The sequence below is a fragment of the Amphibalanus amphitrite genome, unplaced genomic scaffold (assembly GCF_019059575.1).
Source record: "Amphibalanus amphitrite isolate SeventyFive unplaced genomic scaffold, NRLGWU_Aamphi_draft 001680F_arrow, whole genome shotgun sequence".
In the NCBI taxonomy this organism is placed as follows: Eukaryota; Metazoa; Arthropoda; class Thecostraca; order Balanomorpha; family Balanidae; genus Amphibalanus; species Amphibalanus amphitrite.
In genome coordinates this window covers 30,358-48,023 of record NW_024883173.1, presented here as the reverse complement: position 1 = coordinate 48,023, position 17,666 = coordinate 30,358, and the positions used below count along the sequence as shown (strand labels likewise).

At 50.2% G+C, this 17,666-nt stretch overlaps 1 protein-coding gene across 1 annotated transcript in view; it reads right to left on the bottom strand.

The window, feature by feature from the left end:
- The window catches only part of LOC122374605 (UBA-like domain-containing protein 1), a 38,180-nt gene that overhangs the window by 19,139 nt on the left and 1,375 nt on the right, over positions 1-17,666 (bottom strand). The window contains exon 2 of the mRNA XM_043353438.1: positions 13,843-13,917. Coding sequence (XP_043209373.1) covers positions 13,843-13,917 — 75 coding nt within the window. The remainder of the gene's footprint in view (positions 1-13,842; positions 13,918-17,666) is intronic.

The following is a 17,666-nucleotide window of genomic DNA, read 5'->3' as shown; positions in this document are numbered from 1 at the left end:
ATCGCGGTGTCCCGGCGAGCCGACGGCGACCCAGCGGTCCACGGCACCCCGCCAGGGTGTCGGGCACAGCTCAGCTGGCTCAGTTCAGCGCGTCGCCCTCGACAACGCGACCCTCCCCCCCCCCCGAACATTCAGCTCGGTGGACGAGTTCGCGACACGTGACGCACTTCGCAGGCGGCTCGACAGGGCGCAGGGTAGGCGCCGAGCTCGTACTATAAACTAACAACGCGGACACCATGCACACAACAGTGCACAGCTGGAGAATTTGGGTCAAACGGTTCTGGCAGAGCTGCGCCTGGTGTTGGTTCACCACCCGTGAAATTCAGCAAGTAAGGCAACGGATACGGATAAAATGGTCCAATGCGCAATGCAAAATGTTCTAAGCCCACCTTACCGGTTAATTCAAGTGACGGTGGGTGCATTGGAGAGAGGTTCACTACGAACACCCCTAACCGAAGTTCCAGCGCTTCTACGACCCAAGCATCATGATCGAGGGAGGGCGTTGATACATTCTGCGGAAGCCGTATCACGGCTCGCTCACGTCCTACGGGGAAGATGTGCAACGGCGGTGGTCCGGGAACACTTCTGCAGGCTGCACCGCCAGGCTGAGCGCGGAACATAAACATGTTCACGGCCTTCTGTGGGATGAGCAACCCGCTGGAGGACGTTCGCGGTAGTGTGCACAAACGAGCAAAGGCACACGCAACTCCATCTCGGCAATGCCTGCGAGCTACTACTCGAAGGCACCAAAGGCAGTGGGGAGCTTCCCTGGACGGGAAATCAATCCAGCATTATAAGACGGAGACCCGCAACAATCATCAAACATATGCCACAACGTTTATTCAAAGCCAAACACACCCAAAGGATGGCTATTTTCACATAGATCGTGAGAGAGAACTCAACAACTAACCATCTACGAAACACAAAAGACTCTCCAGGGAGATACCAACGGTTTAAGAAAGCAGCGTTCAAGTGTGTAACTCTCGCGGAGAAACGCACTTAACCAGTGCTAAACTAGCGATCTGCGAGGTGCACGTTTTTCAGGGACTCTTACAACATATGAAGTTTGCGTTGTTCTCTTCAAATCAACCTCCCGACATTGCAGCTACTTCGTGCTGAGAAATCCTGCAGCATGCTCTAATCCAGCAACCCACTGCGGAAAAGCTTAAAGGAAACGGAACAATAACAAAGTCGTGATGGATCAGGTGTCCAGTACATGAAAACGGTTACCACAACTACAATAACCCCTGCATTCGCTTTCACCGCAAATTGACAACGACCCAAATCTAGGACCGACATGTGATGAACATACAAACGGAGTTGGATGCTTACCGCGACATGAGCACAGACCGCAAGCCAACATATCATCATTAGCACCGCCGAGCGAACTAATTTATAGGATATGCCATCAAACAAGTCACGGAAGGCCACGCTCCGTCCTCGTGAGTAGAGATGTCCTACTGGTCACGAAAGGGCTTGGCGCATTCATGAATACGTTTGCATTGCAAGCACATACTGACACGGCCTTCAGTTCTCAGCTATACGCCTGCAAGCCCCGTCGGGTGAACGAATGACGAGCATCATCCTGACCTCTATTCCCCTAGGATTACATAGGTATTTATTTCTGTGGCTGGCTTCATGACTGAGCTATAACAAATTAATGATGCTATAACAAATATGGTGCTATAACAACTTATTAATCATCTTAATGACAAATAACACCTAAATTGAGGTCACGTCACACGTGACTTTTTCCATCTGAATCTGATGGTGTCACTCCGAGGACAGGTCCACCTTACTCCAAAGTCTCGTCCCGGTCTAGAGAAACCGTTCGAGGAATAGCGTCCAATTTCGCCACCCAGAACACATGTGGCCGCCCACTTGGCTTTCCGCCAGGTTCAGGACCAGGTGGGTTACGGGATAGGAGGTCGTCCAATGTTCATGAACCCGTTGACCCCACTAGGCGATTGTGGTTGACCATTTCCCCCATGTATGGCTACCAAGTTAAAAACTTCCTTTAAGATTGTAATACGCAACCGTATCGTAACAGCAATACATTTCACGCAAGGGCCATATCAAGTAAAGGAAAAAGGCACGACTATAACAAATACATACGCAAATGAAAATCATTATCATTAGTTCTAAATAAAGCGAAGCACAGAGTTTCAAGGAAGGCGTTCGAAAGTAGCGCCATGATTGCTTTATACATCATTTTCATAAATCATTTTGACGTAAAATCATTTGTAATTTCCAACCCAATAACGCAGCGCGGTGGCGGCCGTAGAAAATGAATATTCCGTTGCAACAAGGCGCAGCAAACGAACAGCGGATGATCCTCAACACGGCTGGGCACTGGGCAGTCGCCTCGACCAGGCAGCAGACTTTACGTCAGCACCCGGCCCGGTGGACGTCGACAGGGACAACACCTCAGCAAGTAACCCATAACCAGATGCTGGCTGGCGCTTTCATAGGCGGCCGATGGTAAACAAGTTACGTCAGGCCGCCTCTCGGGATGCTGCGTTGACATGCCTAGGCTTCAAACTTGTTTGTGTGAGCTGTGCATAAGCATCATCGTTTATACGAAGATCCAGGTCATGAGCAAAAAGCAGAACCGTTTTGCCCTACCCCAGGCCTCGGGCGCAAACTACGAGTTGAAATGGTTCGTAGTTTAAGCCGCAAGAACTGCATTCGTTTCGCGGATAGCTTAGACCTACTGACCTCCCAGTTGCTGCGGGACTAATATCCTCTAAACACCTTCCGACTCTGACTTTGCGAAACAACCAACGTCAGCGACCCCCACTTCCACTTTTTACCTTCGTCACTTCCAGGATCCCAGAGTTCGGCACCACCATTTCACCGGCTCTATCCATCTCCCCCAGTTCCCGTTTACAGCCTGGTTCGCTTCGGTTCGATACCCTCTCGCAAGGACAGCGCCAAAGCGGGATCGACACACCCGCCTACCAGGAATCCAAACGGGAACGTGGCCGGCGCCGCCAGCCACGCGGAGCTGGCCACTAATCCGTGGCCGCGAGGGACGGAGACACACAGCAGGCCATCTGACCTGACACGCATCAGGAGGGATGTCGGAACGATACGCTGCGTGTGGCCGCGCAAAAAACGCAGTTATGTGTCACAGTCTCCAACAGGGCGCTGCAGCCCGGGCTGCTAACTTTATTTATTTTCTAAGATAATACGAAAACAAATGTTTGAGAAGTTGCCGTGCAAGTTCTCGCGACGAAACAAAGACTATTGAGTATCGACTCTACATGCTGAACGGACGACTCGTGCAATAAAAGGTCAGAAAAAAAGGTCCAGATAACCAATGAATTAGACAAGATTTCGTTGGAACACTACTTAATTTGTATTCAATACTTTTCATCATCTGGTATCACCAAAGATTTGTTGAACTTATCATACCTGCACCCGCATGTTAAATATATCATTGTGTCTGAGACTATTCGTTCGCTCGTTTGCAAAGATTTAGAGGCGAGTCGACATAATGTGCCAAACCAATACGCAACTATTTGATATCTGAGGGGCTGAGAAGTGAGAGGTAACAATATTAATATTCGACATCTATCAATAACTAACTAATCATTGCGCTAACTCAACCGCTAACTCAGTTACTTGGAACGGTTAGTGATTCTCATTTAAAGAATTCCGGTGATTTGCTAAGTCGTCTAAGTGAGCTAGACTTGAGTGGCAAGAAATTTGCTAGTTTTGACGTTAAGGCGCTATTCACCAGTGTCCCTGTAGAAAAGGCGATCATTGCTATTAAGAAGGCTATTCAAAACATCCCAGATGAAAACTTCCCCGTCACTAAGAGTCACTTTATTCAGCTTGTGCAACTGTGTTTAGACTTTCAGGTTTTCTCTTTCAACGGGGAAGAATTTCAACAGATACACGGTCTGGCCATGGGGTCCCCATTAAGCCCAGTGGCGGCATGTCTATATATGGAGATGATGGAGACCGACCATTATTTTAACGTCATGGGAGGTGATGTTGTTTGGTTACGGAGCGAGCGAAGCGAGCGGAGTCTTACGTAGAATAACGGAAATTTCTGAGTATGAGCGGCCGGCCGGCCGGCCGGCCGGCCGGCCGTGCGGACGCTTTTGCGAGGCTTATATCTCAGCAACCACTTGACCGATTTACATGCGGTAATTTTTGTAGGGTAGCTTCATTCTTTCTACCAAGTATTAGACTATCCTCGATGCATGTGGGTGACCCCTTATGCACGTGCCACGTGCAAAACGAAGAGGTGCCAGTTTAGTGATTGTTGCAATATCTCGGTAACTACTTGGCCGATTGCGCTGAAAGTTGGCATGTAGGTAGGCACCTACTAGGTACTGCATATCCATGTGCCAGAGTTGGGGTGCTGCTGCACGTGCGCACGTGCAGGGGTCGTTTCCAGATCTCGAGAACGGCTGGACCGATGCCGCTCAAATTTGGTACACGGTTAGGGACCAGTTAGTAGGGTGCCGTGCACAAGTCAGTTGGGACCCATTTTGCACGTGCGCACGTGCAGGGTGCCGCTTCCAGATCTCGAGAACGGCTGGGCCGATTGTGCTCAAATTTGGCACATCGCTAGAGACCGGTCAGTAGGGTGCCGTGCACAAGTCAGTTGGAGGTACCCCCTCGAAATTTCGCACGTGCAAGACTCACCCCCTCGCTCGCTCCGTTAGTCGCCCCAAAAGGCGCTATACTGGTATAGGTATGTTGATGACATCCTGTTAGTTGTGCCAGACAATCTTGATCTTAGTGAAAAGTTAGCTGAGCTGAACGCTGTGGAAAGGAGGATCCAGTTCACATTAGAAGAAGAAACTAACAATACTTTACCTTTCTTAGATGTCCATATTGAGAGGACGCCCAGCGGCATCAGATACAAAGTGTATAGGAAAATCACAAACAAAGAGGACTATATTCATTTCTTTTCAGCTCATAGCAGGAGAACGAAATCGGGGGTAGTGATTGGATTCTTCCTCAGAGCGATGAGAATATGTAGTCCCGAAAATCTGAAGGAAGAATGTGATCATATCACTGACGTTTTTAGAGGTTTGAGGTACCCCAGGGCATTTATAATTGAATGCTATAATAAGGCAAAAAGGATCAAGAATAGGACGGGAAACGAAACAAACGGAAAGACAAAGAACGCCATAGTTGTTGTACCCAGGTCACAGAATTGTGAAGCATTATCAAAGATGTTGAAGTGCTCCGATATTCAGATTGTGGAAAAGGCTGGGGAGAAGATTGGTCAGGTTGTAGCAAAAAAGAAAAAGTGTGACTGTAGTGAAACAAGTTTAGTGTATAAAATACCGTGCAAGGGGTGTACACAACCTTATTTCGGTGAAACGTCGAGAGGGCTTAAGAACAGGTTAATGCAGCTGCCGGACATTGGTCACGTGACCACATTTTCCGTTTGACCTTGAGTTGGCACCAGATTTTGTCGACAGACGTGGCGCAGCTTATTTTACTGCATTATTTTAGATACTAGATATTTAAACGTGTGGTGGTAAATGATACCGTGCAAATAATATTGAATCATCGGTGACATAGTTACCATTGATACTTGAATAGCATCAATAAAATGCAATTAATCTATTATTACTCTTCCATTGATTTTATTGTGTTTGCAGGCATAGGTAGAAGCTGAAGAGCTGAGCCTGCAGCTTACAGTTGTTCTATACAGTAGCGGCGGAATGCACCTTCAATTAAGGGGGGGGGGGGCACTGCCGACTTTCGGTCCGATTCTTTCCATGCAACCCCATAGGGCTAATGTTAAAATGCCAAAATTAAAGGGGGCACGGTGCCCCGGTGCCCTCCCCGTTCCGCCGCCTATGGTTCTATAACTCTTAATGCATAAATCAATGCTACTGAGGGCTGCAAATTTGTTTCACTTATCTTTAGTAACTGATGCCCTACCTTCATCTACCGGCATTATCTGTATAAGAATATTGCATCAATCATCACCAGACTTCTTAGTTTTTTTTACATACCTACGCCCCAGCCACGAGAGCGGGCGGGACAACTCCCTCGCTCTAATTGAGCTAGCCTCGCGGGAAAAACAAGCATGTATGCCGTTACGGGACCGGGGACGCAGCGATTGATGCACGGTTAAAAAGTCTGAGGTCAACTGGCGGCCTCTGAGGGTCAGGTCAAGTGCCCCGAGGGCCAAAATACGATTTCGGGTTTTGAGAAATAACATTGCCAAAAAACGGCGCAGAGTCGCGATTTTAGTACCATCATGTTTGTCATGCTCCGGTGCGTCAAAATGGTTCACTTTTGTTTGGGTGGGGTCAACATAAGGTGTTCACATCGGGTCAAAGCCAGGTCAGAGGCACTCAGGTCACGAAGTTGGTCGGAGTAGGTTGTATCGTATATCATTCGATTCGGTAGGTCTTCCCGAGTCGATTGGCGACTTTTCCGACTTGCCAGTTCAATTTTATCAGGAGTTATTGACGAAAAAACTTGTGACCTTTGTGACGTCATAAATGACGTCACGCTAGGTTAAAGATGCAAAAGTGAAGCATTGGACATTGCAAGAATTGCATGAAATTGCGATTCCATGTGCTTGAGCTAGGTTTAGATCATTCTCGGCGTCAAAATTACAGTTTCCATATTTTCCCCATTGACTTGTAATGGTGACGTCACGCGATCGGCCTGACCTCATGTGACCTCTAGGAGAAATCCGAGATATACAAGTTTTGAGACTCCTAGAGGATACTAGGTCCTGTAAGTATATCATCTCGCTGTGACAGCTCCTCTGGCACCGAGGGCATTGCGAAGTTTCGGTATTTTGGGACTATTGCAGAGGTTCACGTGTGACGTCATACGTCAGTAATCTGACCTGAGACGGAAATGCAATTGGTTTCCAAAGATGCGTATGGAAGCAAAGATAAGGTGTGCCAAATAGCAGCCCTCTAGCTGTAAGGTGCTTTGAGCTATCGCCAAGAGTCGTGAGACGAGCGCTACTGACTCCTCCGGTCGGCCGCCGGGGGTTAGGAGGCGTGCAGGGCATCGGAAAACCACCTGGTACTTTGCGAATTTTGCCGATAAAAATACGTTTCTTATGCCGACTTATAGCCAAAAGACTACTGAATCTCAAACCAGTCGTATCCTTGCACTAAATGGCTTGGTTTAGACACGATAGGTCTGAAAAGAAAAGGTCCCATGTATTCTCTATGGGCGCCGCGAGGCCGTTGGCACCAGAGTTTCGGGAAGTGCCCTCGCCACAACCGCACGTGCAGATTTGGTCACGTGACCAAGCGCATTTGCCGCCACTGTATTTATATACACTGTGGGTTAATGGAGCACAAGAGAGATTTTAGGAACCACAATATTAACAATGCAATGGTGAAACATGCCGAAAAGTGTGGTAGTCTACCTGATTGGGATCGCACTGAGATCATACGAGATAGGTTAAGTAGGTCCGATAGAAAAACGATTGAATCGTCCCTCATTGAATCTTGTTTGTGTGTAAATTCCAAAGCTGGTGACATACGATTGGGAAAAAGTTTAGCCGTTCTTTTGGTGCGGAAGCGTCTTGGGATCTCAATCACATGAGGTCATATGAATGTATTTGAAATTAATTTGCTCTGCTGTACGTGCTGTACCTATTTCGTCTCCGTTTTGTATTTTGAGTGTTTTATTTATATATTTGCACACTGATGAAGTGATATCGAAACCGGTTTGTGCAATATATATGTGTTCACATTATCGCTTTTCACTAACTAATCACTTTGCTGACGTACAGAGATCCAGCCCGAGATACGCGCAGCAGAGCCGACGCACGGCAATAGGACTGACGTACTGCGCCAGGCATTGACGGCGCACAAGTCACGCGGTGCCGCTTATAGACGCGATCAATGCGGGCCGGGAACGCAGCGGCGGCGGCGATGGCTCGCGAGGGTGCGTGCCAGGCTGTCGAAGGAGTTTGCTTCTTTGGATGTGCTTGTCGACAGCAAAAAAGTAATGCGTCCGTAGGTACCGGCCGAGGAGGTGTCTGCATCACCTTATCAATCTGGACACTGATCACGACACGAAATCGCCTGATATGCTTCGAAGTCAGATTTTTTCCTTAACTTTTAGTGAAAATGACCAAGTGCCTACTTCGAATTTACCTACTTTGCCTTTTGAGCTAGCACGGGCAGTCTACGGCCGCATCTTAGACACAGCAATACATGCTCTGACAGCTGACAAGGCGCAGCAGAAATCGATAACCAGCTGAAACGCTGCGAGCACCTACGCTGCCATCTTCCACAAGCTACTACATAGAGGCATAATCGGTAGTAAGTAAACCATCCACAATATCATGGATATAACTATGAAATACGCACTTGTGCAATGGGTGTAGATGCTACCACACCACCAACTATAGGTGATTCTCATTAACTTTTACACTTTTAGTTTTATGCACACGATTTCTACACAGCTGGAGAATTGTAAGTTTTAAATATTACCTAAACTTGAGAGGAAAATGACGTGCTTTGGTTGCACCGACACACTCAACACTGCACATTGCATAGTACATATTTGTCATTATGGCATATTGCAGGTTCTCTTTCCCTGCGCCACTTTCGACTCCATTTTTGCACCCCTGCCGCCATTATTCCGTCCCCCGCGGCCGTTCGATACCACCCTAACCCGTCAGCTGACTGGACAGCCCCACCAGCTGATCGTCACCCAAACACAGCTGCGGACTCAGCCGGGCCGTGCGCAGACACCATCGCTCGACTGTGCGCAGTTGCGGCAGCATTCTCACACCGCTATCGACGGTTCCTGCCGACAGCCAGGGGTGAACGGCCTCTAAAACAGAGCGCAGGCCGCGCTGGGGCGGCCTCGGAGCCGCGTCGCTCGCTGCGCCGCGCTGTCACGGCGCCACGGCGTGACGAGTCCGCGGCGCCGGAGACGGAAGGAGGGAGGGGGTGTCGCGGCTGGGGAGGTCCACAATCCAGCCGACCGCATCCGGCCGCGCCGGCCCAGACGGGTTGAGGGCCACTGACCGCGGCCCGTGCCAAACAAAACGTGTCTGGCCTCTTTAAATCGTCGGCGAATGTGTTCTGAGACGATCGGAGCCAAAACGCCAACAAAGGTGGAGGGGGTGGAGGCGTTGATGGCAAGGTCATGGCGGTGAGGCCATATCTTACCGGATACAACCTAACCATGGATGCAAAAGGCATGTCTCACTCATTCCTAGCGAAGGTCTTACGATTATTATTGATGATTTCACCGGGGTCTTGCCAAGTCCAACATCCAAGCAATCGGTTGAATGAATCAGTTTTGGACTGGTGCGGTAATAATTCAGAAGAATTGGAATGACAACTGACCAGTTACGCTTGAATGAGCAAACATAAAAACTATGACCCAGCCTACGATAATACCAATGTAATCAGCTATGCCAGCGAGAAATCCTTTACCTTACGTCAAAAATTGCGAATACCGTCTTCTCTTCCAGCTTCAAAACAATCATCAACTCCATTATTATCAATTCTTTCGCCGCCCCAGATGTGCCTGGCACACGCCTGGAAAATTCCACGGGGTCGACGCCCCCGAGGTCTCCACACTTTAGTGCGCACGGCGTGTTCGGTCTGTCTCAGACTCAGTGCCCGAGTCATCACAGGTGACAGCGTTGGCCGCTCGATCCATCCACCGGTAATGCGTCACCGAAATGTTGTGTGACACTGAGCCTGCGCCAAAGTCCGTGTCCTGACAGAAGTAACCCGCTCATTGCAAAGGGGATACCCCGGTTGGTTAGTGGTTCGGGCGACGAGCAAAGGCCGATATTCGACAATGATGGGGCGTTGGTTCAGCGAAGTGACCACTCGCCGCTCCCAGTAGCTGGACCGGTAACGTTTTCACATCAGGATCTGCTGTCGCCCACTAGGATTTCACCCGGATCTTACAGGTGTTCGCGGGTTCTCAGAGTTTCGTTAAACCAGTTCGGTGGTCCGGTCAACCCAAAGCCAACGAAGGTATCGATGTTAAACATGAAAAAAGAAAACTGAACAGAACGAAAGTCAACGAGTCCGAAGTACAGTGGACAAGCTTGGACATTGCCAGCAAAAGTCCTGAAATGGAAAGGCACATAGAGCTACATTTTAAGTCCTAGTAATCCCTCAAACTCAATGCAAGTCATCCCAGCTTCATTTTTCCTTTCGACGAAGCCGACGAGCACCAGCATAACACATCCCGAGGAAGCCTCGGAGTTCAGCAAATAAGGCCTGGAACCCCGACTTTCCCCCTGCGCGCTCTTCTGAGAAACGTCACACGCACCTGGCCACGGTACCAGGCCCGTCACGGCCACTCCTGCCTTCCACATGGCAACGGCGAGCCTGACGTTCGGCCCACTGTTACATCATAACCACCGTCTAGTCTGCGGCGAACCCATTCATTACAACACCGACAAAAAATGGAACACAAAAAATGCCACCAGTAACGCAGTGCGTAGCGGCCACGGTGCGGAGCCCGACGCGCCAGCTGCGCAGCGCCGGGCGTCAAGGCCAAGTGTGTGATGTCTGCGCGACTACATGAGGCTGCCGGCGGTCGAGATCGCGCTCCACGGTGGGCAAATGAAACCAGGACGGTGCCCGCGTGTCGAGCGACCTTCGAGGCCAACGAGAAGCGAGGAGCACCACGGTGCGGCGGGGCGGCAGAAGGCCGGGAGGGCCGCCACGCGGCGTAGCGCGTGTGACGTCGCGGGACGGTGCGCTCCTTCCTGGAGCGGGACGACTCGGATCAAGGCCGGTCGAAACGGTTCGGCCGGGGCGCCGGCTGTGGCACAGGATGTCAGATCCGTACAGATAGGCCAGAGGAGGGACAACACACACAGCGGACTCGGTGCAGCGCGATAATTTGTATAAAAAAAACATGGCCAGGAATTCAGGATACGTCACATAGAATCTTCTGCGAAGTGACACTGAATGACAATCGAAGCGTTTGACGTACACGATGAAATCCTCAATGAAAACTCATACCGAGTATTGCCATAGCCCATAACGACGCGCCCCAATTTCGCACACACAGCGATATGCTACAGCTCAGCTAAATTCACTCATCGCTTATCACTCATGCTACGCCACAAGGTTTGACAGACCAACATTCGTCGACCGAAGCACCGGCCGATAGTGGCCAAAAAGCCCGAGTCACGGCCACGGCCGGACCGGGATCCTGTCCAGAACCACCGGATTAGCTGGCCCGGCCGCCAGACCAGACCGACTATTCCGAACATCTGGGCCGGGAGCCAGAAGTACCCGGCGTACCTCGGCCTTCGTCCAGGTCATACACAGATCCCTGAGGCCGCATCGGAAGATTGGAAAACAATGACGACGGGGAATAAGGTGGCGCAGCCATTTTGATTTAAAAACGCCGCGTTATTATCAATGAAAGGATGGTTAACCACAGCATATAGCTTGTAAGATTAACTTAAAAAAATAAAACAAAGAAACCCACTGTATATTAATACTTGACAAATAGACAAATCAATATTTCAAATAAAATGATGGATGGAACAGCTCATCCAGGAGACTGAAAAAACTGACGGCCGGCGCGCCAGTTAATCACCTGGTAAACGACGGCACATTTATCAAAGAAATAACTCAATTAAAGATCTACCCACAACAAACAGCCCGATCTAACCCAGATTTCAATGTCCATAGCATCGTCATTCCTGAGCTATTCGTTGACGCAGTTAGCCTATGCTGCGAAAGTGACCAGTCCGATTAAAGGGAATTACCCGCAGCCTCCCCTGCCCTCTGAGCGCCTCCATATCAGCGACACTGGCAGCGAGTGGTCTATGATCGGCGGCGGCCGGTCACGGTGGAGCCACGCGTCCCACACGTGACCCGTGTGACGCAGGAGGCGTCCCGGGAGCCCCGACGGCCGCCAGCCGACGGCCTGGACCGTCTGACATGGCACACAGCCAGTGCAGGAACGTGCCGGTCCACGTGTGGGCGGCCGCCGCGACGACCGGCGCACCGCGCTGACACCATGTCCACGACGCGTCGAGGCCGACGTCGCCATAGGCGCAGTCGTCGCTGGCGATGCAGTTATACTGGACTAATGTAAGTCCTGCATGGGAGGCGGAACCGGCCGCTACGAAAAGGTCAATAGTTAAAAGCTTGAGGCGAGTTTGAATGGGGCGAGCAATAGGGCCAAATGCCAGCTGTAGCCCGCCAGCACGAGTTAGTTTAATTAATTCAATTTCTTTCAATAACGAAAGTTAGGCAAAATACACCCAGGGAAAGACACCAAACAGAAAGCGCGGTGACTGCTCGATGAGCTACAAGTGCAGTGTGCACATTACAAAGACACAGAAAACCTACCTACTGCAAGACCTACTAGTTATAAACGAAAGCATACAACACAGACTTCCCTGATCTATGAAAACGCGCGTACCTTCCACCGCATATTCGCGACTTGATGTGAAATTCTTGCCCTTGGCTCTTATAGCCCTTGGCATGTGACAAAAGACTCGTCAGAATCAATCGTACACAGCCACATTGATACAAAGGTCCGAGGAACCGTGGCATCAAGGATATTGACGTTAGCAAACCGTATAGCCATTGCACAAACAGGAAACAGAATATTTGAACAACGATATTCGATGGGATAGGAAAAGTACCAGCAAACACTATGCCAAGGCAAACAACAGCCCATGTTATTTGAAGACTACCATCGAAAACGAGACAGACTCGTCGCAAGGCGTAAAAGAAGCATGCAAGGAAACAAAAAGAAGACATAGGAATAACCTACGGCCAAAAACGTGGTGCGGCAAAGCGACTGATAATATTCTAGCTTATTTATTCATGCCCATCAATAATCGATAGTGCGATTCAAGGGCGTCCCCGTGTATCTGCACAGTGCACAAAGGGACCTTGCACTGCGCAGTGCGCATAGCCGTTTAGCTTGCTGCGTCGGACGGACGCCCGGCTCAAAAAGCACAGCTCAGCACCGGAGGCGGTGTCCGTATCGACTCCGATCCGATACCGGCGGACATCGATACTGGGAACACGATAAGCGACCCAAATAACACGGCACCCAGCTCTACCAGCCTCTACCGAGCTCCACCGGATTCCACCGGGCAAAGCTCTGTTCTCAGGGTCACAGGACCACATCAAGTTACAGCGAGCTTCGCCAGCCTCAACCGCCAACCGATTCCACTGCTCAGTGTTCATGTCAACCACGAGTCACGACAGGCGTCCGGCGACATAAAAAGAAACGCTGTTCATGGAAAAACATGCAAAATAACATGACAATGACACTACCACTAAATGAATGGTAGATGGATGGAATGGATGGTAGTACCAACCGATTCCGGAAACAAATTTGGTAAGCTAATCCAAGGACCTAAAACTACATCCAATCCACTACGAGATCTTGGTCGCAAAATCTCGAACAGAGCCCGAGCAGCGTCACGAGATGACCTTGCAGCGCGACCGACGGCTGGACCGTCAGCTGAGCGCCATCGACCGACGACCGTTCGCCCGAGGTCACGCGGTCAGTGAGTGGTCAGCCGACCGCCGCGCCGGCCACGACGCGACCTATCCGGCCATTGGAGGACAACTGGCCAGGCAGGGACACACGAGGCTGGATTGAGTCACAAGCCTCCAGAACACGCTAGTATGCTGCCGTAACAGGGCCTTTGCCTGAGGCTGTCTTCGGACTTCAAACGATTCAGTTTTCGAACTCGGGAAAAATAACATGTCACACAGTGAAGCAGAATATACGAAAGTCTGGTTGCAAAAATAATATTATTGTCACGAAGCTCAGGGGCATATACTACTACAATCAAGGACCGAGAGACCTGCCAGAAAGGTAGAACACACCACAGAAGCAAAACGGACTCACCATTTGAAAGCTGTTTTGCCGACTGCTTGTGCTGCAGGACACGGCCGCCTCCTGGAAGAACATGCTTAGCGCCGTCTGCAACGGAGAACAACACAATGTCACAGCGAGGTCACTTAGGGTCACCGCAATGTCACAGCGAGGTCACATAGGGTCAGGACACGGTACGGTCACAGAGCGGTTACTTAGGGTCACAACAGGCACAGCGCGGTCACCTAGGGTCACAGCGCGGTCACAGCGCCGTCACAGCGCGGTCAAATAAGATCAAAGCCAAACAGAAGATCTACGCAGAGTGCGATCATTGTACGGTCACGACATCAGTACACACTTTACAAGTTACACAGCCAAAAAGAAGATCGACACACGTCACACGGAGAGTAACAGCACGTTCAGCAGACCATAGCATGTTCATACCAAATCGCAGCAGTGATGCAATGTCACAAGCCATTAAAGGCTACGGGGGCGGGGACCACTAACAAAATTAATCGACGGCCAACAGTGGCCGTTAAGGTCTCAATGTTTTACTCGACTGTCATTTAACATAGTCTGTCATTCAACAATACTAAATCTCAGCCTGATATAAGACCACTAGCAATGTTCCACACAATGCAGTGCCCAGATCTGGTGGAATACCTCGCTACATTCCCACTCTCACATGGCTATCAGGTCATGTCTGGTCTCTGGACTCAAGCCACAACTGGGGATGGAATGGGCCCTGTCAGTACAGACTTCACAGTCCGCATCATTCGGACTAACGACGAGAGATAGTTAGGTGTCCCTAACGGTCCACGCTTTAGATGTCACTGCGGCCAGGAATAATGAGTTGGACCAGGAAGTTCCAAAATAGGTCAGAAACAAAATCACCGGTGCCCCCAAAAATGAATATTCAAAATCCGAGGAGCTATGGAATTTGACACGGTACCTATAATTGTGACCAATAATAGCGGTTCGAAAATTGGACTTGAACCGAAGAAAGGTCAAGCCGTTGTGCATGCAAGACGGGGAGTGGAATCTGGAAAAAAAAGAGAGCAAGAAGAAAGGGGGATGACGGAGGGAGAAAGTGGGAGAGAGATGGAGAGAAAATTCGTTGTTTGTGACACTATCCATACGGATAGAATTGCATCGTCACGGAGTGTACAGCAGGTACCGTTACGAAGGGTACGCCAGATACCGTCACAAAGGGTACATCCGGTACCATTACAGAGGCCAAATGACACCACTGCTGTGCCAAATGAGTTGGCCAGGTAGCGCTGAAAGCTCCAGCGTCGGTGTCAACAGTCCCAGCAGACCCAAGCCCGGCGGTCGACAGACAACAGAAGAGAAGACCAGACGAAGAAGCGACAGAGCCCAGACGCAAGACGAGAGCCAATCCCAACGCAAGCCCAGACGAAATGACAGCAAAAACGAGCATTCCGTGAACGTAAAACTCACAAGGTCCCGGACTAGACTCTATGATAGCGATCGGCTCAGAGAAAGGTCAGATAGGACACATTCTGGCTAGGCCCTCTGTAAACAGCGAGTGTTTGACAACGACGATATAGAGGAAGCGAGCCAAGTGGCCTGTGCCCAGGAGAGTGCAGATAGGCGATCAGACGGTGGGGCAAACAAAGGTAGCTCACTTATCATACAAACGTCTCACCACGCGGCTGAGTGGCTGCTTGTTTTGCAGATAAGCACTTTGATAGTATTTGTATTCCGGTGGGGACAAAGACGCGTAATATCAAGAAATAGCAGGTGCAGGATGATTTCGGCTTTGAAAATGGAACTGTCAAGTTACTTATACAAATGACTGTTTAGCAATGTCAATCTGACCATCACACTTGACTTGTCTCACCTACAATTTCACCAACTTAATCCGCCGTAACCCATCGCCCTTCTCAATATCCCTCTCCTCCGCAGTTTCCGTCAGTGCGTTCCACAGCGCCGAGAATACCCCCGCGAACAAAGAACCCCACGGTGCCTCCTTAGGTGACCTGCCGACCAGCACCCTCGTCCGCCGATGATCGCAGCTAATCGATACCCTGAGGGCACACAGAGCTACCACCCGCCTGCAGCAGTTCGCAGAACTCGCGGACATGAACGGGGCCGTCCCATGGCGAGCAGCCGCCAACTGGGCCAGCCAGGCACACGGCCTTGTGCTGAAACCCCGGCGGAATCAACGTGGGCTCATTAGGCTCACGCAGTATCAGCACTGATAACAACTTTCTGGTACGCCAGCATAACCAACGTATGCTGCGGGTTTGCCGGTATCACCGACGCGTGCTCCCAATTTATCGAGCTCTCGAGAGTATGAACTCGAGCTCCCCAGTCTCCTTGCACCTCAGCTTGAGCTTCCCTCAGAGTCAGCAGCAAGATAGGTATCTAAGCTAGGTATCCGTTTCCTCAACAGGGTCAACGTGAGCAGCGGGTTCTTCCACAACATCGAGGAGAGTTCCAGAGAGGTGAACTGAGGCCTGGGGTAAACCACCCACCGCTGTCGCAGGCGCTGAGCCATGATGACTCAGCACCCAGGTGAAGGCTCGGGCACCTCCAGTAAACAGCCAACGGTGTGGTGGTTATCACGGTTCTCCGTGTTGATCACGGTGAAGCAAGGGCCTCAGGTGTCCCTTGTTTGCTTTTAGGGGTTGAGGGATTGATTTTTTTTGGGAGGGTGGACACTTAACAAGTGCTTTTCAAAGAGCAGGGAGTGAGGATTCGAAAAATGACAATGACTAACTGACAACTGTGCTCTACGAGGCTAGGCATCAGCTAGTGTGGAGCACGGTACGGGTTACGTAACCAGCTAAGGATTGCGAAACAAACCCCTCGAATCGATAGTACCTAAATACAGCAAACACTGATTCGCAGGCACAGAACGTGCTGATTTTCAGTTCGATAGCTACTAATATGTGCAGAATCAAATGCCTCAGACGATACCCTGTTCTCTGTACCCACTGAACCCACACCAGGTAGGTACTTGAATTTGGGAGACCTACTCAGAAAGGTTAACTTCAGGGAGAGGGATAACATCCCTCGTGCTCGCAATCAGGTTCTTGTCAAAACACAGAGCCTATAGAGTAGAACCTCAATTTAAATAAACTGCACGGGAGTTAACCAAACAGCAAGTCGCACTCAGAAAAGATATGAATATCTGCATATATTTACCAACCAACTTTGTGAATGAGCCGTCTAGGACTTCCTGAGGGGGTGAACTAGGTACAGAGAATGATCGCCTGGGCTTCGTAGAGCATTAGGACCACTTTGGCCAGAGAATGCTAAAAACCGTGGAGTAATCTAACGGAAAACATGCACGATATCATCGTTTACCTACGATAATTTTATCGCTTTATCATAACCAAACTGGGTCATAAGTACACAAAGCGCGTCTACGAAACGAAACCGCACCGATCGGCCCGTGACATCATGATGGCTGAATAAACCAACACTACCTATCCAGTTCCATCCAGCGCCTACTTAATACCTACGTATCCGCCAGTAACGTTACTCTCCTTTGAGAACAAACTACAGTGGCCGTGCCGCTAGTCCTACCAGCATGCCTCACCCCGACCGGCCTGTTGTGAAACCGGCCGGCCCACGTGACGCGCGGCGGTCGGACCGCGATTCTGATCGCCCACCAAGGACACGGGTCGCGCGGACCAGCGCGCACCGCACCGGTGCCAGTGGCGGCCCGTCGAGGACGCTTCCCGATGGCAACGCGGGTGCGGGTTCGAGCCTACATGGGACTTTGGAGAAACATTTGACGGGCGGTGAACACATTGACCAAAGATCAATGGAACTCGGAACAATGATGGTTGGTTGATGGTTCGCTAGAACGGAGTTGGTTGATT